Below are 22,688 nucleotides of genomic sequence, written 5' to 3' on the forward strand. Positions count from 1 at the left end.
AGAAGGGACCATTCCCTGGAGAAGGATGTCATGCTTGGTAGGGTGAAGGGTTGACAAAAGGGGGAGGCCTTCAACGAGATGGATTGACATGGTGGCTACGATGATGGGCTCAAGTATAGCAGGGATCATGGAACTGGCACGGGATCGGGCAGTGTTTAGTTCTGCTGTGCATGGGGTCGCTATGAGTCGGAAATGACTCGACAGCACCTTAACAACAACAACAAAAAGGGGAAATAGAGTTATAAATGTGGAAATTAATCTCCTATAATTTACTTAGGGAGCTTTGATAGCATAGTGCCTAAGGCACTTGACTGCTAACCAGAAGGCTGGCAGTTCAAACCCACCAGCCACTCCTCAGAAGGAAGGTTGGACAATCTATTTCCATAGTGATACTGCCTCGGAAACCCAAAGAGGGGTCCCTATGAGTCAGGTCCAACTTGACAGCACATAACAACAGCAACAACAACAATAATTTACTTGGATCCACAATCAATGCCTATGGAAGCAGCAGTCAAGAAATGAAATGATACATTGCATTGGGAAAATCTACCACAAAAGTCATCTTTAAAGTGTTTAAGAGCAAAGGTGTCACTTTAAAAACTAAGGTGTGCCTTACCTAAGCCATGGTGTTTTCAGTTGCTTTATAAGCTTACGAAAGCTGGATAATGAATAAGGAAGATCAAATAAGAATCGATGCATTTGAATTATGGCATTGGCATGGAATATTGAATATACCGTGGAAGAACAGCCAGAATGCTCCTTAGAAGTGAGAATGGTGAGATTGCATCTCATGTACTTTGGACATGTTACCAGGAAGCACCAGTCCCTGGAAGACATCATATTTGGTGAAGTAGAGGGTCCACAAAAAAGAGGAAGACCCTCAAGAGATGGATTAACACAGTGACTGCAACACTGAGCTCAAACTTAACAGTTGTGAGGATGGCACAGGACCAGTGTTTATTTCAATTGTGCATAGGTTTGCTGAGTTGTAATGTCATAGGTTTGATGACACCTAACAATGACCATTTTTTAAATGGTTAATGTCTAAAAATTGTTTCTCAAATTTAAAATTCTCAGTCACTCCAGAACTCTTACTAGTAGTACTCAAACTCACAGTGATAATTTAGAAGCATCTCTCTATTTCCTGGATACTGTAAATTAGTATAGAAATTTACTATTTTAGAGATCAAAGGAAAATTAAGAAATCATCTGATCTAATCTCTCATTTTTACAGAGGAGAAGTAAGTTTTTACAGAAGAGAAATATCACACATAGTTTAAGGCAAAAGCATGGATTACATGATCTTCTAATTCTCAATTCAGTGTTCTTTCCATTATTAGTACTATTCATTATTATTTGCTGATGTGGTAGCTAATAGATTTGTACCTCATAGAAGTGAAGGGCTCCATTTTGAGACAAATGTTTAGCTTTTCATTATTAAAAAAAAAAAAGATAATTTATCATGACTAGATTTTCATTTGTCAAATCTCCTTTCCCAGGTTTGAGCTAAGGTCTTGTAGGGGGTATGTATGAGTGCTGTGTCATGTATTACTGGTTTCTTCTACTTTTAAGACTGAACATTCTTCACGATCTGAAAGGAAAAGAAGAGATTCGTTCGGGATGTTTGACGGTTATGACAGCTGCAGTGAGGACACAAGTAGCAGCTCCAGCTCTGAGGAGAGTGAAGAAGAAGTTGCTCCTTTACCTTCTAATCTCCCAATCATCAAAAACAATGGGCAGGTCTACACATACCCAGATGGTAAATCTGGTATGGGTGAGTATTTGCATTCTTCATTTTTGTATATAACGTGGATATAAGCATTGAGTTTTGCTTATGTTTTGATTCAGTTTCTTCTGTCATTGCCCTTCCTTAGACATTACAATTTTTAAAAGGCAGTTTGCAGATATAGAGCCTGAGTATATAGAGAGTCGCAGATACGATCACTAGGTTTGAGTTTGACCTCTTTATTTTGCCTGCCTACCTTCTGATGGAAGGCAGCTAGAAAAAAATAAAAGCACTTAAGTCATTGAGAAACTTGACCTGGACATAAATTCACTCATTAGATATTAAATCTGTATGTAGCAGAAAGACATTTTTATGGTAGTGTTCCCTCCTTTATAACAGTTTCTTACAAGAAGTTTTCTTTTTAAACCTTCCAGTGACAGGGCACTCTCTGACTCAGAAGACCATTTCCTTTTTTAGTATCTCTAAATTAGGATATTCTTTATATTGAACCAAAATAATCCTTGCTCTAAGCTTTGTCCTTTGGCCTTAATTTTGCTTTTTAAAGTGACACAAATTAAGTTCCTTGTTATAACATCTCTTCTCTTCCCACCAGAACGAACACACTAAGTGACACTCGGTCTTCCAGCCGTTTCTTGTAGTATTACAGTAATTTAACGCATCAATATCTGGGCCTGCTTCAAATTATTAACCTCCTTTTTTTTTTTTTTTAGCATGATCCCAGAACTGAAAACAGTACTGTAGTTTCACACAAATATCACACACGTTATATGTTTGTTTGTGTGTTACCAACAGTACAGCACTCTCTCCCACCCTCACCCCATGCTATTTTCCTGAGCTTGCTATTTGTGGCTGCATTATTTGACGAAAAAACACAGTTACTTAGATGTGGTGGTCGAATGACGCATCCTCATTTTCCAGGGTTGTTCTAGTTTTTGCATTGAAAATTCTGTGTCCCAGAAAACCCCTCAGTCTTGGGAAAACCAGGATGGTTGGTCACCTTATTTAACAAAATGTAATTTAGTCTTTATCTCTGTTTTTCAGGACACTATTTTCATTCATGCCACCAAAATTACTTTAGCTTTTTTGAAACTAATACTGAATTTAAAGATAACTGAAACCTTTTGATATAAAGCAGTTTTCTAGTTTATACTTCCTGCAGTTGATTTTTTTTTAGACCCAGGTGTAGGACTTTAAATCTCTCCATATAACCCTTTTTCCAACTCAGTGTCAGTCTTCTTAAGAATTTTTGATTCCCTAGTTCTGTCATTTAATGCTGAATGCTGTGTCATCGGATCTTTCAGTTTTATTCATCTGCAGATTTGATAGTTATATCCTGTCATTCTTATTCAAGTCTTTTGATTAAAAAGTTGAACAGCACAGGACCTGACATGTAGCTACGCAGACCATATCTAGTGACTGCACTCCATTTATCACGTACTGTTAGATTAAAACCAAGAACAAACTCACTGCCATGAAATTGATTCTGACTCATAGCGACCCCCTGTGGGTTTCCAGAGCAGTAAATCTTTACAGAAGTAGATTACCCAGTCTTCTTTCTGCAGAGTAGCTGGTGGGTTTGAACGACCAGCCTTCTGGTCAGCAGTCAGATGCCTCAGGCACTGTGCTGCCAGAGCTCCTCCATTAGGTTGTTGTTGTTGTTATGTGCCGTCGAGTCGGCCCCGACTCATAGCGACCCCTCCTTGGGTTTCCGAGGCAGTATCACTACGGAAGTAGGATTGCCCAACCTTCCTTCCGAGGAGTGGCTGGTTAGTAGGTGTAAAAAGGACATTGAGGCATCTGACCTCTAACTTTACAAGGGAGAGAGAAAATTGAAATGAACATCAGCAGCCCAAGGCTGGTTCCAGTGACGTGAAGGTTAGGCATGTGGCCACCCTCTAACCTTTCTACCAATTCTGACACCAGCTGTCCCTCCCAACAACACTCTATTTCTGTGCTGGCTTTGATAGCTTATTGCAGTGGCCACACCCAACTCATCGAACTCTGCTTATGATTATTGGGATTACTAGGGAATAGCAGGTTGCAATTCAAGATCAGAAATAAGTCAGGATACAGTTCTTCAGTCAGTACAGCTTCTTTTCACCTGTGCTCCAGGCATGCTTCTTTTTGGCCTTCGACCTGGTTCTGCTCAGTCCAGCAACTGTTAAGCACTCTTTTAGCTCTGCTAATAGGTACCCAGAGAAGCATCCCACTCCACCAATGAGCCTCCTGCTCAAAGACATAGGCTAGGAAGTCCGCTGGTGTCTCATGATACTCTCTTGGTTCCACTGCCACCATTTCTCTGCTATCTCAGTGCAGGGATCTCAGGTCCAAGGATGTACTCCACTCCTGGCTCTTTTTCTTGATTGTGGCGAGATCACCATTTCCACCTCTGGGATGGCTTATATGAAGCCTAGCAGGTCGCATAGCTGACTAGTTCTATTATTAAAATAAGTAAGTTTTTAAAATTTTAAAAATTACTATTTATACCATCCCACTCCCCACAACGGTGTCATGTACTTTATTTACATTATTGACAAGCTTTCTAATCCCCGTGGTGGACTCAGAGCACCTCACATTTGTATGATCCCACCCAGTCATGTGAGAGTCACAAAGACCATGGCTAGAATAACCGTATTAGGTAATTCATTCCGCTACAGGACCCATTAGATTAGTAGGTTAAATAGATGTTATTAGGTTAAAATCTATTTAAGTGTCTTCTGCTCCAGCTTGTATTTCTCAATCCTTATGACAGAGTTACATGTGAGATCTTATCAAATGTGTGAACTCCCACAAATATATACTTGTTCTAGTTACCTAGTGCTACTCTGACAGATATATACCACAAATGGGATGGCTTGAAGAAACAGGAGTTTATTCTCTTACAGTTTGGAGGCTTTAAGTCTGAGTTCAAAGTGCCAGGCTCTAGGGGCTGGGTGAAAGCCCCTCAACCTTGGGCTTCAGCTCTGCCCCCTGCTCCCCGCCCCCTGAAGCTGGAGGCTTTTCTTCACTCGGACAGCTGCTGGCTGCCAAGCCCAAGGTTGACAAGTAAAAAGGCACAGTCCTGGTGTTACCAAATCACACAGCAGGCCATTAATTCATGTCCATTGAAAGTCCCAAGGTCAGCAGAGTATGGCAGGCTGCTGAAGAAGGACATGGCTACATGCAGGGTTCAAGTGTGCCATAAGGTAGAGACCGTTCCCCAAGGCTTCTCCTTATATACAGGAAGCAGACCACATCCCTTGGGCAGCTACTCAGCTGCTCCCAGTATATTCCACCATGGAGTTGATTACCAGTCTCATCATGGGGAATACTACATCCAGCTGCCCAGCCACTCAACCAGGCCCAGCCAAGTTGACACACAAACATAACTACCACAGTACTCTTGCCATGGGTTAGCATTTTAGTCTGATAATGTTATCACAAAAGTAAAAAAGGCTTTTTGAAGCTTTATATGTGCCAGCCTGTTCTAAATAGTAGAGATTTAGGAATAAGTTCCCTACCTTGATGAGGGTTACTTCCCAGTCAGGAGACGTGCTCTTTGGCATGTGTAATTCTTGACAAGAATTTTCTGTCCCCATGGGGTCATAAGTTTTTATGTAGGTGGTCAAACACCTTTTTAATACTCTTCTGTAATTTTGAAAACAAAATCATTCCCTTTTTCCCTTATTAGACAACTTTTGTTCATCTCTCATCTTCTAACATCTTTTTTATGTGACTCCTCATAGATAATAAGTACTGGTTACACTACAAGTCCCTCAGTGTAATTGTTTAGAGGGAGACACACTCAGTCAGTTGTTTGTTATGTTGTTCTTTTTGAACTCCAGTTCTTCTTAACCTTGTTCTTCTGATTCTGCCTTTCAGATTATCCGCCATTGTGCTTATTTACAAAAGAGGCACAATGGTAGTCAGAGTTCCACCATTTCCCTCTATTACTAGTTAACAGTACAGCATCTACCTCTTACTTTGGATCTAACTTTTCCCTGGGGTCCCTTGAGCATAATTTAAAAGAATCCTCTTGTTGTTGCCCTTAACATTTTTCCAAGTGTTAGTTCTTTCTAGGTTTCAATCTTTGCAGCATTTTTAAGAATTGTATAGCTCTTTGTATTAATCTTTGGATTTATTGCACTTCTTTTTGGTTTTTGTTTATAATCCTTTGAAGAGCTGAAACTCGTCATACTTTTGTAAGGTATATGAGAATGTCAGGCACATGGTAGGCACTAAGGAATGTTAGTGGACTCTGACTCCTATCTCTTTTGTGTGTCTTCTGACCCTTTTAAAGCTTTTCAGACCATCATACAGCTCTTTTCTCCAGCTTTTGTGTAAGCTTTTCCACCATTTTTTTAGAGATAGAGGAAATTTTCAAGTCACATTTTGAAATCAAAATATGTAGATATTTAAATTATTAAACTGTTAGATAAAAAAACAATCAAAAATTGATTGTCATCTAACACCAATGTTTTTGTGAATTAGCTACCTGCGAGATGTGTGGGATGGTTGGCGTGCGAGATGCTTTTTACTCTAAAACAAAGCGTTTCTGCAGTGTTTCATGTTCAAGAAGTTATTCATCAAACTCCAAGAAGGCAAGCATTTTGGCCAGACTTCAGGTAACGGTACAGAAACCTTCTTATTCTTTATATTTGTTATCTCTATGGCTTTCACTGTTTACTTGTTGTTTGATTGTTACTCACTGCACTCCACCCTGTCCATTTGGCCACTTAACCATTTTACACCTGCATTTTTAGGGTCTATATGAGCCCCAAAGTTTGTTCAGTGTATAAAATTATAAATAGGCAAGACACACTATCAGAAATGATTTTTTAACTGTTTGTGTAAGTGAAAAAAAATTTTTACCAAGTTTCCAAATAAACATAAAAAAATAGATTTTTTTTTATAGACAAATATTGAAGCCATTTTCTTTTTTTTCTCCTTGTTTTCTTTTGATTTAACATCAAGGTAGAATTTTTGAACATTTGAAGTGAAATTATTTACCCTTTGGTTTTATTTTTCCATCATCCGTGATTTGAACTTTAGATTGCAATTCGTTTGATACCTTCGCTAAATATAAATTGGTTAATCCAATTTTTTTTTATTTTATGGTATGGAAAAAATATTATCTTTCTTCAAATGTACATCAATATCTACAGAATGATTGAAGACGTGACTGTTTGACTAAGTTGTTACTGTTGTAGCATATAAACAACTTTTTAAAGGTATAACGTTGATTAATTTTTATAATATATTTTATTTGGGTGATCACATTTTTCTAATTGTCCTTTAACTTACTGTGATCATTACATAGCACTAAGAGGGTTATTTAAATCCCTCAAATTAAGGAAATACATCACTTAGATGTATTTCTATATTTCAGATAGACAGTACCTAAAGATCCAGAGCAGTGGTCTGTACCCACATGGATGGCAGTTTGTCACACTGAATTTGGCCAATGATCATTTTGTCATTGATCTTTTGCATTAGCATTAAAGGTATAACCCTCAGTCACTTGCTCTTTGAACACTAAATTATCTTCTCTTACCATATAAATAGCAATGCTTGGCAACCTGCATGTGTGAATAACCACTGGTTCCCTCTACTATAAGAAAGAATCAAGTATCCACAATAGCCTATATTTTAACATCTTATGGGATGTAACTTTGTATTAACATATTAATTTGCATATTGCTGTTTCAGTCTATGCCAGCTCTGCTACCCATATTAGACATCTACAATGTAGCAGATTCAGGGGAAAAAAAAAGTTTTCATGTTAAAATTCCTTCTTAGTTTTTTCTGCTTTAATAATTTTCTAAACCCTCCAATATTTACTTAAGCAGAATGAGTAATATGTAATCAAGTTAATTTTCAGTGATAGGGGTCATGAAAAAGAATCCTATTTACTTAACTCTTCTTGTTTTAGGGTAAGCCTCCAACAAAGAAAGCAAAAGTTCTTCAGAAACAACCTTTAGTTGCTAAACTAGCAGCATACGCTCAGTATCAAGCTACCTTGCAAAATCAAGCAAAGACTAAAGCAGGTAATATGGGTGAATGTAGTAAAGGTAAAATATTATCTAGTTTTAATTAATGATATTTTAATTTTGGATTTTATTTAACTAAATTTATTATCAATGCCCTGTGAGTACATTAAGACACAAGACTTCCTGGTGGTGTTTTGGTTTCAGTAAATCATCCTAGAATAGTTGAATTCACAAATTCTAGTTCTTACGTGGCAGTCTCCTTAATATAAATGTTTTTGTGTGGGGGGATTTCTTTTTTTTTGTTTTTAATTTTATTTGTGAGTTTACAGAGCAAACTCATCTTCCATACAGCAGTTTACATACACTTTGTCTCATGACATTGACTGTAATCTCCCACAATGCAACAGTTCTCCTTTCACTTCCACCCGATAGCCACCTCTTCCCTGTGTCCTTCCCTCCAATGCACTTCTGCCCCCCAGCTATCTCCCTGTGCATACACAGCCCTTCTATTCTCCCATGATTGATCTCTCCAAGGAGCATATCTATCTAAGGTAAATGTTCAGCTCATATGCCTGTCTTTTGTTTGGCTGGAAGCCACAGGAATGGGTTCAATTCCAGACCTGAAGGGCAATTAGGGGCCGTAGTCTCAGGGGTTCGACCAGGCTCTATCAGACCAGCAGACCCAGTCCCTTTTTCTTTATGATGTTTGAATTTTGTTCCACACCACTCTCCCACTCTATCCTGGATCTCCTACGTAGGTCCCCCTCTGAGTGGTTGACAATGGTAGCCGGGCACCATCTAATTCTGGTCTCATAGTCATATAGGCTGAGGATCACATGGTATACCAGTCACTTGTACTAATTGTTTCCATGCATCTTTGGTTTTCTTCATTCTTCTTTGCTCTGGACGAGGAGAGACCCATTGGTGGCATCTAGATGGCTGCTTGCAAGCTTTTAAGATCCCAGTCACTACTCACCAAAGTAGGGTGTGGAACAATGTTTTGTGTAGTATGTTATGCCCATTGAGCTTGATGTCCCCTGTGACCATGGTCCCAAGCCCACAGGTCCAACTACTTGGTCCCTCTAGGTAGCTGGCTGTGGCCAAGAAGTGACTACAACCTTGTCCCTTGTCAGCTCTACTGTATACCTGGAAATTCTTACAGAACATACAAATACACTTGTAGAAACATTGTCTGCCAACCCTATACATGGTCATGGGCACCTTGCCCCCTGCCTAGACATAGCTAATCATTCAGCCCGTCCACCCATAGATCAGTATTTGCCATCACTGATAATGCAGTACTGTATGTGCAGAAGGGTTCATCTTTGTTGTCTCTAGCTCCCATGTACCTTTTGATTTCTTCCTCTTCTTCAGTGCCACCATGTTGATCACTCACATTTGGTACATTGCCCTTCTCTTCACCCAAATCAGTACTTGTCTCTACCTGTCTAACAGTGTTCCCTCCCTTCCCCTCCCACCCCTGGTAACCAACAAAGAAATTTTCCTTCCATATATAAACCTTTCCTTGACTTTTTACAATAGCAGACTAATACAATATATGTCCTTCTGGGACTGACTTATTTCACTCAGCATAATGTCCTCCAAGTTCATCCATATTATGTGGTGTTTGGCAATTCTACATTATTCTTTAGGGTTGTATAGTATTCCATTGTCTGTATGTACCATAGTTTAGTTATCCATTCTTCAGTTGGTGGACGGACACCTAGGTTTTTTCCATCTTTTGACTATTATAAATAGTGCTGAGATGAACATGGGTGTGCATATATCTGTTCTTATCTTGGCTTTCACTTCTTTAGAGTATATACCTAGTAATGAAATGACTGGGTCCAATGGTATTTTCTAATTCCAACTTTTGAAGGAATTGCCATACTACTTTCCACGGTGGTTGCACCATTCTACAGTCCCACCAGCAGTGTATGAGAGTCCCAGTCTTTCTGCATCCTCGCCAGCATTTGTTATTTTCTGGCTTGTTGAACTTTGCTACTAGTGCTGGGGCAAAATGGGTATCTCATTGTTTTGATTTGCATCTCTAGAATGGCTAATGATGGTGAGCATTTGTTCATGTTTGTTGGCTGCCTGAATATCCTCTTTGGTGAAGTGTCTGTTCATGTTTTCTGCCCGTTTTTTAATTGGATTATTTGTCTTTTTGTTGTTGAGGTGTTGGAGTTTTCTATAAATTCTGGAGATAAGTTCCTTGTCAGATATGTCATTGCTGAATATTTTTTCCCAATCTGTAGTTTCTCTTTTGACTCTTTTGGAGAAGTCTTTGGAAGCACATAAAAATTTAATTTTTAGAAGGTCCCATTCATCTAGTTTCTCTTCTGCTGTTTGTGCATTTTGGGTTATGCTTGATAGTTTATTTATGCCTCTTATGGTTTCTTAAAGTAGTCTTTTGTAGTTTTCTTTGTACAGGTCTTTTGTGTCACTGGTAAGATTTATTCCCAAGTACTTTATTTTTTTGGTAGCTATTGTAATGGTATTGATTTCCTTATTTTTCAGCAATCTCTTTGCTGGTGTAGAGGAATCCAACTGATTTTTGGATGTTGATTTTATATCCTACCACTGTGCTAAATCTCTGTTAGTTCCAGTAGTTTTTTTTTACTCAGTCTTTTGGGTTTTCTATGTATAAGATCATATCATTAGCAAATAGGGATAGTTTGACTTCTTCCTTACCAATTTGGATGCTTTTGATTTCCCTTTCTTGCTTTATTGCCCTGGCTAGGACTTCCATTACAATGTTCAATAGAAGTGGTGATAGAGGGCATCCTTGTCTGATTCTTGTTCACAAAGGGAATGATTTCAGTCTCTCGCCATTGAGAATAATGTTGGTTGTTGGTTTTGCATATATGCCCTTTATTACATTGAGGAATGTGCCTTCTATTCCTATTTTGATGAGAGTTTTTATCAGGAATGAGTGTTAGATTTTATCAAATGCCTTTTCTGCATTGATTGACATGATTATGTGGTTCTTTTCTTTTGTTTTGTTTATGTGATGGATGACGTTAATTGTCTTTCTGATGTTGAACCATCCCTGCATACCTGATATGAACTCCACTTTGTTGTAATGTAGGAGATCTGGTGACATAGTGTCTAAGGCATTTGACTGCTAACCAGAAGGGTGGTGGTTCAAACCCACCAGCCACTTCTCAGAAGGAAGGTTGGGCAATCTACTTCCATAGTGATACTGCCTCAGAAACCCAAAGAGGGGTTGCTATGAGTCGGGTTCGACTTGACGGCAGTTTGGTTGGTTGGTTGGTTGGTTGATTGGTTGTCATAATGTATTATTTTTTTGTTACGTTGTTAGAGTCTGTTGGCCAGGATTTTGGTGAAGATTTTGTAAATCATCTTTAATAGAAATGTTTTTTGTTTCATTTATTTATTTTTAAAATTTATTTTTATGTTCTGAACCTCTTTGTTGTGGTGGAAAACATTGTGGAAATTATGCACAAGATACAGGGACATTTGTAGACTTCAAAGGAATGGGGAGAATAGAGTGATAAGAGGAAGAGATTTAAGAAAGGACCATTTCTGGGAGAAAATTCTTAAGAGAAGTACAAAGGCAAGGAAGTAAGTAGGGAATGAGGAGGTTAAAAACTCTAGTGTAGTTAGTAGGTGGTGAGTACTAGGTACCTCACAGAGGTATGCAAAAAGAGCTGGGTGGGAACAAAAGCATCAGCAGCCTTAGCAGTGTTTATTCTTCTGCACACATCTGCTTTCAGCTGTCCTTTGCTTCTCATACCTGAAGAGCTTGTACTTCCCCTACGTACGTGTGTTGTGGATAGAAGCTTAAACTGCAGTTTGTTTGCCAACATGACAAATGCTAAATTAAATCGGGTGTTTATTTAGGGAAGCTCTCCAATCTCTAAAAATAGAAAGTAAACTTTCTGTAAAAGAAACAAAGTAATTTTGTGACCTTTCACATTTTTAAATAATAAAATCAGTTACCATCAGGTGGATTCTGAGTCATGATGACCCCCTGTGTGTCATAGCAGAACTGTGCTCCACAGAGGTTTCAGTGGCTGATTCTTTAAAAGTACATCACTAGGCCTTTCTGCCAGGGTGCCTCTGTGTGGATTTGAACTGCCAGTCTTTCAGTTACCAGCCAAGCACATTAATGTTTGCATCTCCTGGGGACTCTTTTCAGTAGTGGCATTCTTAAAAAGAAAAGATTTGAGAGTTTAATAAATCTAAATTCATTCTGTTTCAGCAGCAGTCTCCATGGAAGGTTTCAGCTGGGGTAACTACATCAATAGCAATAGCTTTATAGCAGCTCCAGTTACCTGTTTTAAACATGTGAGTATAGAATTTTGACCTCCTTACTTTGAAATGCTTAGTCGTTATTTAAATCTGAAGGTACAGTAACACCTAAGCATCTTATCCTTAGAAGGTCTTTGTTTTATGTATTCCAATAGAAGTACTTTTTTATTATTAAATTATTAGTAGTAGCTACAGTTTTCTCTGAGCTTTAAAGTAAAAACTTCCCATGAAGAAATAGCTGTTTGAAATTATTTTAAACAAGGAAAAGTGCTGGTCTCAACTACATTTCATGTTATGTTGAACCAAATGAAAATGTCAACTACATTTCATGTTATGTTGAACCAAATGAAAATGTTGGTTTTATAGATCTTAACAGTTGCAGATTGACAATTTCATATTGTTCAACCTAGTATTAGAAACCATCCTTCCTGTACGTTACCTAAATCTTTGTGATTTCACCTGATAATTCAAAAATGGAATCACCTTTCTTTTCTTTTTTTTTTTCCTCCAAATGTGAAGTTACAGAAACAAAGAAAGAAAATTAGTAATATAGTGTCATGGGCTCAGATATGCAATATCTATCACATGAAACCCCTTGGAAGTCATTCTTTTAGCTGGCAGGTTATTACAGAGTATCTGAAGTAATTCAGAATTACCTTGAAATGTATCTGGTGACAAGTTCTGATTCCATTCCTTTTGATTCCGTTTTCTGTGATTAGTTTTCTCCAATCCTTTTTTAAATATTTAACTACAAGTTTAATTTAAGATTCTGTTTTCTGCTGTCCATGTATAAGAAGAAAAGATAATTTATAAAATTAATGGATGAAATTTTTGTGTACACTTAGTGTTCTGTTAACTTAAGACTTGACTTTTTAAATAGTAGCATGTGAACAAAACTGAACTTGGGTTCCTGCTGTGGAAATCCAAATGTGTTCTCATTCACTCGTGGCCTTCAAGGGATCTTGATCAAAGCCAAGCATTTTAAATCATTGATAGAAATACCGTTTATTAACTTGCTAGTTTTCTTTATTGAAAATACAGGAGCTGAGCCCTTAGTGGCATGCTGATTATCTGAACTAACCTAAGTGGAATCTTAAATACTTGATCTCAGTGTAAAGTACGTCATTTATTTTTCTGTAATGTTGATAGTAGTGTCCCTGTTGTGAGGTATATTAAATACGTTCAACAGCAGCTTTAAAGAGAAAAGCAGAACAAAACTTTTGCTCTCCTCGCTTGGGATAGTGCCTTCTGCTGCTAAGAAATTCAGAATTAGATTTATTGCTCAGTTACAGTAACTCTTTTATCCCAGAATCCTGGGACGTTTGTCTGTTGCCTCCTTCTGAATGGCCTTTATCTCTCTTTGTGTATTAATTTTTAATATTGTGGGGGGGTTTGTTTTGTTTAAATATCATAAACCATGTCAAGGCATTTTATGTAAACAGTCAGGATACAAATAAATATCATTTCAAAGTCCCCCCAAAGACTAATATTTTATTTTATGAATGGTAATATATTAAAGTTCTTTGCAAGAATACCTCTTATTACAGTAATGAAATTAAGCGATTTTGTTTTGGGTTTTGCTTTTATAAGATTAACATGCTCGTCTTAGTCATATTATGGAGATGATAACCTGGTATTTCGTCTTTCTTACTCAAAAGCAAGGCATCTGTCTCTCAGGTATATGGACCCAGTCAGTACCTTCCTACTCCCCTCACTTTTCTTTACTGGCTTCTCCTTATCAAATAGGAATAGTTTATATTGGTAATTCCTTGATGCTTGGTTACCTTATCCAAAATCTTCATATGAAACCCATTGGTTGAGGGGGTCAAAACTTACGCTGGGCCTGATTTTGTCCTTTAGTTGACTCTTCATAGTTCGCCCTGTGGAGGTAGTTTTCTGCATCTCTAAGAATTAGTAGCTTTGGCTTTAGAAAACCTTTTGTCAGAAGCTGCTGGGAGTCCAGAATCCTGCCTTATCTGCCTTCTCTCCTACTTTAGCACAGAAAGAGAGCCTTTCCATCCTCCTAGAGGATTCTTATTAAAACATAACTTACCAAAAAAATCCAATGTGTAAAATGGAAGCAGAGCTGTTCTGATTGAATCCGTAACTGAGGCAGGGGCTGGGGAGATGACAGAGCTCTGACTCCCTTTCTTCTGTAATTTAACCCAACTTCTTTTGGAGTACCAATTCCAGATAAACACTTTATATCATTTAGTACTTGGATATTACTATGATTAGTTCTAAAATCACAGAATTTCAGGAGCATAGATTTATTCCTTCTATGGTCTGTCTTTAAACTTTTGGGAATGAAGTTTCGGTAAACTATATCATAAGACTATGTCCTCTTTATAATTGCTATAACAACACGTAATGACTTCTACTCATATACAACAATGTCTGACAGTGGTTTAATTTGTTTGCTTAAAATTTAATTGTCAATGGAAATCAATCCCAAATTGTCATTTAGTGTATCTACTTCTTAGTAATTATGATGGCCTTATATCTGGTATGCCTTTTATTTTACCTAGGTGGTAGTTTTCAAACCTCTTTCTTTTTTTTCAAAGTATCAGAACACCTACCCACCCAGCCTTTTCCCTAACTAACTCTGACTTATACTTCAGAACATAGCTAGGATAAGAGGAAGCTGCATAATTGATGTGGCAGGAGTAAAAATTAGTGGCCAAGCCTTGACCCTTGCTCTTTGTCTCACCCTTTGTTGATAGTGCCTGAAGTTGGGAAACCACTGAATTAGGTGATCTGATGAGGTTTCCCAAAGTACAGTATATGTGTGATCCCAAGGAAGCCTCAGATTGATTTGTGTGTATTCAGGATATTTAGCTTTAAAGCACTCATAATATTTTGGTTTGTTGTTGGTTTTTTTAATAAGATTTATCTTTAAATTCAGGCACTTTAACTCCCCATCATTTGCCTTATAAAATCAGATAAAACATTTCTTTCCTAGGCACAGGCTAAAATGTACCCAAAACCATGTGAAAGCTAAAATCATATTCCTTCGGTTATATATTTATAGACTTCAAATTTTTTTCTTCTTGGTACCTGAACTGTATACTCCGATCTGAACTGTATATTCTGTCATTGCCAAGACCAGAAATGTGCTAATCCCTTGAAAATGATCATAGTTTTGTAGCAAAAAAATCCTTTATACACATGTATACTGGTGAATATGCTGATCCCTTGAAAATAATCATAGTTTGTAGCAAAAAATCCTTTGTACACATGTATACTGGTAAATATAGAGCTGAGTTTACCATACTTTTTCATTATGCCTCCATAGATAACTTCTAGTATTATTTATACGATGTAGTCTCATTCTCTTTTTTGTGCCTGACCTATAGGGCAACTTTTTTGAGAGGGTAAGCTTATCTGTATTTCTTTGCAGTATGTATTACATGTATATTTTTGAAATTTAAGGGCTAAAAAAAAAAAAAGCATTTTGCTTGTGAGCGTGCTGTAACAATGGTTTATCTGTGTAATAATGTGTGCTCTGTTTTCTATGTATGTGTTTATTAGTAAAATAATCTTTTTCAACTACATGATTTTTTGTTTTTTTCCATAAGCTTGAGTACATACACACACACACACACACACACAATTTCATTGAAAGTTGAAAATGAGTAATAGAACTTCATACCCATTTTTTAACTTCACTATGTTGTTCTAGATGATAGAATTTCTTTCTAATGAAAATAAAACTGAAATTAGTTTCTGGCACTTATTAGTGCCCCATCAGGGTTCACTATTATGACTGATACCAGGAAATAGAATCTCTATAGGAAAGCACCAGGAAAACCAAACTCAGTGCCATTGAGCTAATTCCGACTCATCATCCCCCCCCCCCCCGTAGGGTCCGTGAATCTTTACGGAAGCAGACTGCCTCACCTTCCGTGGAGTAGCTGGTGGATTTGAACCAGTGACCTTTTGGCTAACAGCCAAATGCCTTAACCACTACACCATCAGAGCTCCTTGCAGGAAAGCAGTGGACACTAATATAATAATAAATCACCTGGTTTTTTTTGTTTGTTTGTTTTAGAGAAGGCTCAAATAAATAAATGTAAGATTTCTTTTTCTTAAATTTGGTCACTTTCTAAAGTTTTTGTTTTTCTATTCAGACCTCCCAATTCTTAAACAACATTGGAACTTTTCTTGTTTAAAAAAATCATATATTTTGAACTGTTCATTGCTTTTAAATTAGCAGCCACTGCTTTCTTTTCCTTTTTACACGCACATAGCATTCTCTCATCCATAATCATATTTCCACACCAAACATTCCATTTTCTTCTTTTACTATCTTTGCACTCCCCATCTCCCTGCTGCCGGACACCACACACACACATAAAAAGCAAAATCTGATATCAAATCAAAAGGTGAGTGGTCTTTCTGGAGAAGGAGGGAACAATGTTTTTTTTCTGCCCTATTTCTGCTTCTTACTAATTCCACTAAATAGTTTTTAGGAATTCTAATTTCTAATTAATTTCCCCTTTCTTGGCCAAATAATACTTCATTTTTCTCTACTAGGTACACTTCAGTCTTAATTACTTTAATGGTGGCTTTTGTTCATTTGCCATATTTTTTGTTGGAATAGATTCTTTCTTGGTTACTTATGTGCAACTTCAGGGCTAACCTCTTCCCATTCAGATTCTTTGTTAATACTGAAAATTGTTGGTTATCAAAAGTTGTAGGTTGGCAGCTCTTTGGAGGGCACTCTGTATTTCTGCAGCAAAACATAGTGTGCACTGTATCAGCCTTCCAAGAGTGAATAGTACCCATCTGGACTGTTAGACTGTCTGGGAATGTTCTTGAAGTGCAGAAAATAAGAGTTCCCACCCAGTTTTATAAAGTCAGTCAGATGAAGGTAACATTTGTGTTGGGGAGCCCTCAGCATTTGGATTTGGCCATGTCCTGCAGGACCTTCCTGATGACAGCTTACCTTGCAGGGAAGGAGAGTCGCTCCCAGATAGCCCTCACGAGTGGCCCTGGAGCAGGAAGTGGTGAAGCAGATCTTCCTTGTTTGGGAGGAGCCTGAGGTGGACCTCCGTCCTGAGTCTGGAAGGTAAATTTGTTGTTACCTGTAAACTATGGTTCTGCTAGTTCATACTATGCCAATCCAGACTTTCAGAGGTATCCCTCCTGCCAGCAAGAGAAGACAGATGACTTGGATGAAGATGGCTGTCAAGCCCTGGGTCATTTAGTCTTCCACACTTAACAGATACTTGTTTTAAACAAAAGCGCAGGTATATCTATTAAATGAGCTTATTTATTTCAACACATTGAGCACATGCTATGCTATAACTGTGGTGCTCTTTTTCTGTTGTTTTTGTTTCTTCATTTTTTTTTTTTTTTTTAAATTAGAGTGAACCATATGGATTGGTTTAAGAGGGCCTAGCAGAACCACAACCTTACAGGCAAGAACAAATGTCACTTTCTGCTACTTTCTCCTATACCAATCCAGACTGTAGGGACCAAAACATAATATCCCCTTTATTTTTTAAATGAGTATATTGACACTTTGTTTTCTTTAGTAAAATACAGTTAAAAGTTACTTCCTCGAACAAAAAAGCCTTTTTTATAAAAGGCAGTATGACCAGTTGTCATAGCTAGCTCAATAGGAAGTCATTTCCAAAATCATTTAGCAGTGTGCCAACCTCTAACCCCCAACTTGTCCTGCAGACAGCATAACCATGACTCTTTCTTTTCAATGAATATAAACTCAGTTCACAGATTTGGCAGCCAAACAAAAGGGGATGGATCCTTTGCCTTGATTTAATGTATACATTTAACTACATCTATCTGCTCTAATTGGTTCATCTTCACAGAAATTACATGGTTTTTGTGTTAATAAATGTTACCTTAATCTGTGTTACTTATCTTCTTCCTTCCAGCCTCTCCTTTTATGATCATACCTGCTGGCAATAGGGATGGCCCTACAGTCTAGAATGATATAGGGGGAGATAGCAGAACCTGAAGGGTCCAATCTTTCGTTTTTAAAAAAGAAGAAAGAAATAGTCATGATAGCTGTATTATTTTCTGCACAGCTGCGGGAGATAGTTATGTGTACCCTTCTTCCAGAATCACAAATAGTTGAGATAAGTCACTGTCTCCAAGTTACTGAGGTATATTCATTGCTCACTACTTAAAGCAATAGCCTTTACTTGATTTCTGTTTTTAGTTTCCAGATATATCCTAATTCAGTATGATTTGACATTCTCTTCCTCCTCATCAGAAATTATATAAACTACAGACAGAATAGGAGTTGAATATGTTTAAGGCTAATCCTCTTGTTGGGTTAGCGTTCACCAAAATATGAGGGACCTTGCATGGAAGTCATTTGCCTGATGTTCTAATTGGCTAGTTCGTGTAACTCCTTGATGTCTTTGTTTGCTCATCTTTGAGCTTTGAGGCTATTTTGTGTTTTCCTGATCTGCTCAGTTTATCAGGTCTTTTTAACCTTTTCCTAATCCTTTTCTTTATGATCAAGGTTCTAAATTCTATCTAATGAGGAACTGATTATCAAGAGTCACACAGAGACTGTTTAATATTATCAGTATTTATATCCTAAATGTACTTACTTTAATTAATTTACCATTGCATAAATTCCAGATATTTGTGAAGTGCCTTGAGTTTTAAAGATTAAAAGGTAATGGACATTGTAATACGGGAACGTATGTTTGATTTGGAAAACTCCCTTAATGATACTCGTTTAATCAATTTTCTGAGTCCCTATTTTAACAACTTGGTGCAGAAGCTAATGATTACCAATTCTAACACTGAAAGTTTTCTTTCTTTATAGTAATTCTTGTATGAGAAATTTTGAAATAATCAATTATTTAAGCAATTAACATGGTACATATCTTGAAAAACTCTTCAACTCTACCTTTTTAATAATTTTATTCAGTGTTTTCCCTCTTGTCCGTTTTAACAGACTATTCTGTGAATTTAATGTAAATTGAAAATACAGATTGAGCAAGTTTTGTTTCTCCAGTTTATGTTATTGGAAACCACCTTACTGATTGGAATTACTTTTTTTCTGTTCTTTGACCAGATCTTTTATAAAAGTTAGCATAAAGTACATTTATGCAGCACAAACTGAAAATAATAAGTTTCTTAAATCAGTTTTATCCTGTAAAAACTGTTATACCAAGCTTGTAACTCACCTTTACAAAAATTGCTGCTAAAGTCTTGTATTCGGACAGTATTGAATTTTGAAGTTAACGTGTGTATTCTAATTCATGTGAATTTGCTTCATCTTGAGCTTGACCTTCACTCTGGTTTTTTCCAAATAGAATTCTGTGAAAAGGAGAATAGAAATTATATTTTTAATGGAAAATAAATTAATTAAAATGCCATTTTTTATATTTCCATTATTGATGGTAATGCTTAATTTTGAATGCGTCTTAGACTTTATGTTAACAACAAGGTGTTAATTTAAGAATTTTTACATACAGGCACCTATGGGGACCTGCTGGGGTGATATCTCAGAAAATGTGAGAGTAGAAGTTCCCAATACAGACTGCAGCCTACCTACCAAAGTCTTCTGGATTGCTGGAATTGTAAAACTAGCAGGTGAAAAGAATGCATAATAATTTACTAGAAAATGCCAATGATATTTGTAACCTTTTGTGAGAAAAATTCTGTAAAGGCCCAGAGAGTAAATATTTTCAGCTTTAAGAGCCATATGATATATGATGTCTGTCACAGCTACTCAGTTCCACCATTGTATCATGAAAGCAGCCATGTTGTTGTTGTTAAGTGCCGTCAAGTTGTTTCCGACTCATAGCGACCCATGCACAGCAGAACGAAACACTGCCCGATCCCACGCCAGCCCCACAATCCCTGTTATACTTGAGCCCATCATCGCAGCCACCATGTCAATCCATCTCGTTGAAGGCCTCCCCCTCTTTTGTCGACCCTCCACCCTACCAAGCATGACATCCTTCTCCAGGGAATTGTCCCTTCTTATAACATGACCAAAATAGGTGAGACGAAGTCTGGCCATTCTTGCTTCCAAGGAGCATTCTGGCTGCACTTCCTCCAGGACAGATCTGTTAGTTCTTTTAGCAGTCCAGAAAGCAGCCATAGCAATATGTAAATGAATGGATGTGGCTGTATTACTATAAAACTTTATTTATGGACACTGAAATTTGAATTTTATGTAATTTTTAAGAAATATTACCTTCCCTTTGGTTGGTTTTTTCTTTTTCTTTTTCTTTTTTTTTTTTCCCCTCCCCAGCTATTTAAAATATAAAAGCTAGTCTTAGTTTACAAACTGAAAAAAGTCAAGCAGTTGGCCAGATTTGGCTCATGGGCTATAGGGACACTCTGTGAAAAGTAACAGAAAATTAGAATACTAAAAAAAGTGGTAATGTCCATGGTACCAAAAGTAAACTGGCAATTTTGACAATTGCATGTATCTGGGGTTCCCCCTTTACTGCCACTGCCTCGCCTGTGCTCCACCAGTCTCACATATTACTGATGAATGTATTCGCTATCTACCACATTATACGTTGTGGACAAGTGCAGAAGTATAAGACTTGGTTTTTTCTATTGGGCTTCTTCTGACAAAAGTTGAATATTAGCAGGTGTCGTGTGACAAGAGGCTCAGTAAGTGGAGTAAGTGGTGTGTTGTTGTTGTTGTTACATGCCGTTGAATTAACTGTGACTCATACTGTCCCTGTGTACAACAAAACGAAACACTGCCCTGTCCAGCATGTGGTCTAGGAGGGCACTGTAGTAGTTTAGAGGAGCCGCAGCTACTCAGGTAAGAAAATTTGTCTTTAGGTTACCATAAGAACTGTCTAACTCATCCAACTCTTTCTAGTCTCACCTCTAGCCGTTCTCCCCAAAATACCCTGCTCTCTACTCTGTACTGCTAAGTAAACTTCATTTACTTAAATTATCTTAATTCAGTTTTTCTACTCAAGTATCTTTAGTGGCTTCTTTGTCCTGACAGGTTCAAGATGGCTGGCATTTAAGGATATTGATGAATGCCGCTGGCCAGAGTTTTTGTTACTCCTCAACTTGAATGATCTGTCCTAATGAGGCTAGACTCCCTCTTTTCCTCATACAGCGTGTTCTTTGACACCTCTGTGCTCACCCTTTGCCATGCTGTGGACCTACTTGTGTTACCCCATTCAGTCTCTGCCTTTGCTGTGAAGCATTTAGCATTCTCTAAACTCTTAAATTATTTTCTGCACCATAATATAAAAATGACAATTGTTGTTTCTCTCTTAGGCATTTAAGGCAGTTGCATTTAAATAGCTCTAAGAATCAATGTATTTAATATCCAGGAATTATTTCTGCCTTCCACCTCTCATTTACCATTCTTGTTTCATCTAATTGTATCATGTATCTTATTTTAAGTCACTTTACTGCCATTATAGAAGTAAGGCTGAAGTTACTCATGAATTGGACTCAGCAACAGTTAACAAACTCGTGACTTATTCTTTGAATTATTTCATTTTAAAATGGAAAGTTTAATGCTGTAAATCTTTATGAAAATGCTGACTAAACCTGGCTTCTGGTCTGAAATACTACCTTATTAGTCTTTTTTTTATTCCACTGAAGGCCTTAAATTAAGCCTAACCTATTATTCACATAACCCGCTGCCACATCGTGTCGATTCCAACTCATAGCTGCCCTTTAGGACAGAGAAGAACTGCCCTTTAGGCTGTAAATCTTTATGGAAGCAGACTGCCTCATCTTTCTCCCACAGAGTGGCTGGTGCATTTGAACGGCCAGCCTTTTTGGTTAGCAGCCAGTGCTTTAACTACCACACTACAGAGCTCCTGTTATCCAAACTGGCTGCCATCAAGTTGATTCTGATTCATAGCAACCCCCATTGGGTTTCCAAGGCAGTAGATCTTTATGGAAGTAGATTGCCCCATTTTCCTTCTGTGGAGCAGCTGGTGGGTTTGAACCACCAGCCTTCTCTGGTTAGCAGTCAAATTGCCTTATTGCCTTAGGCACTGTGCCACCAGAGCTCCTTATTATCCACATAGGTTTATTAAATTATAAACACTATTTATTATGTGCTTTTGTTATTTCCAGTAAATAAAGTTTCCTGTTTGCAAACTACATACATGTTTTAAGTGATTTCACATAGTCTTACTTACGTTTATTGAACTTTTTTACCTAGCATTTTCAAATACTGTTATTTTGTTTTTAGGTACAATCAAGTCAGTTCTGACTCCTAGTGACCCTGTATACAACAGAAAGAAACACTGTCTGGTTCTGCACCATCCTAACTGTCATTGCTGTGTTTCAGCCCATTGTTACAGCCACTTTGTCAGTCTTTCTCACTGAGGGACCTTCTTTTTTGCTGACCCTCTACTTTACCAGGCATATGATCCCTCCTGATAACATGTCCAAACTACGTAAAACAAACCTTGCCATCTTCACTTCTAAGGAGCATTCTGGAATTTGTTCATTCTTCTGATGGGCCAAGTGTTTTTAACATTGTACTTCAAATTCATCCATTCTTCTCTGGTCTTCTTTATTCATTATCCAGCTTTCATGATTGTATGAGGGAATTGAAAATACCATGGGTTTAGGTCAGGTGCACCTCAGTCTACAAGGTGACATCTTTGCCTTTTAACACTTCTAAAGAGGTCTTTTACAGCATATTTTCCCCTATACAATACATCTTTTGATTTCTTTTTCTTTTTCTTTTTTTTTTT

At 37.5% G+C, this 22,688-nt stretch overlaps 1 protein-coding gene across 1 annotated transcript in view; it reads left to right on the forward strand.

The window, feature by feature from the left end:
* Window positions 1–1,620: 1,620 nt before the first annotated feature.
* Window positions 1,621–22,688, forward strand: part of MBTD1 (mbt domain containing 1) — a 46,623-nt gene continuing 25,555 nt past the window's right edge. The window contains exons 1-5 of the mRNA XM_007941859.2: window positions 1,621–1,774; window positions 6,218–6,351; window positions 7,659–7,773; window positions 11,948–12,030; window positions 19,458–19,575. Of these exons, the coding sequence (XP_007940050.1) occupies window positions 1,621–1,774; window positions 6,218–6,351; window positions 7,659–7,773; window positions 11,948–12,030; window positions 19,458–19,575 (604 nt within the window). The remainder of the gene's footprint in view (window positions 1,775–6,217; window positions 6,352–7,658; window positions 7,774–11,947; window positions 12,031–19,457; window positions 19,576–22,688) is intronic.

This window comes from Orycteropus afer, unplaced genomic scaffold (genome assembly GCF_000298275.1).
Source record: "Orycteropus afer afer isolate SDZICR_OR568_19922 unplaced genomic scaffold, OryAfe1.0 scaffold00085, whole genome shotgun sequence".
NCBI classification, from domain to species: Eukaryota; Metazoa; Chordata; class Mammalia; order Tubulidentata; family Orycteropodidae; genus Orycteropus; species Orycteropus afer.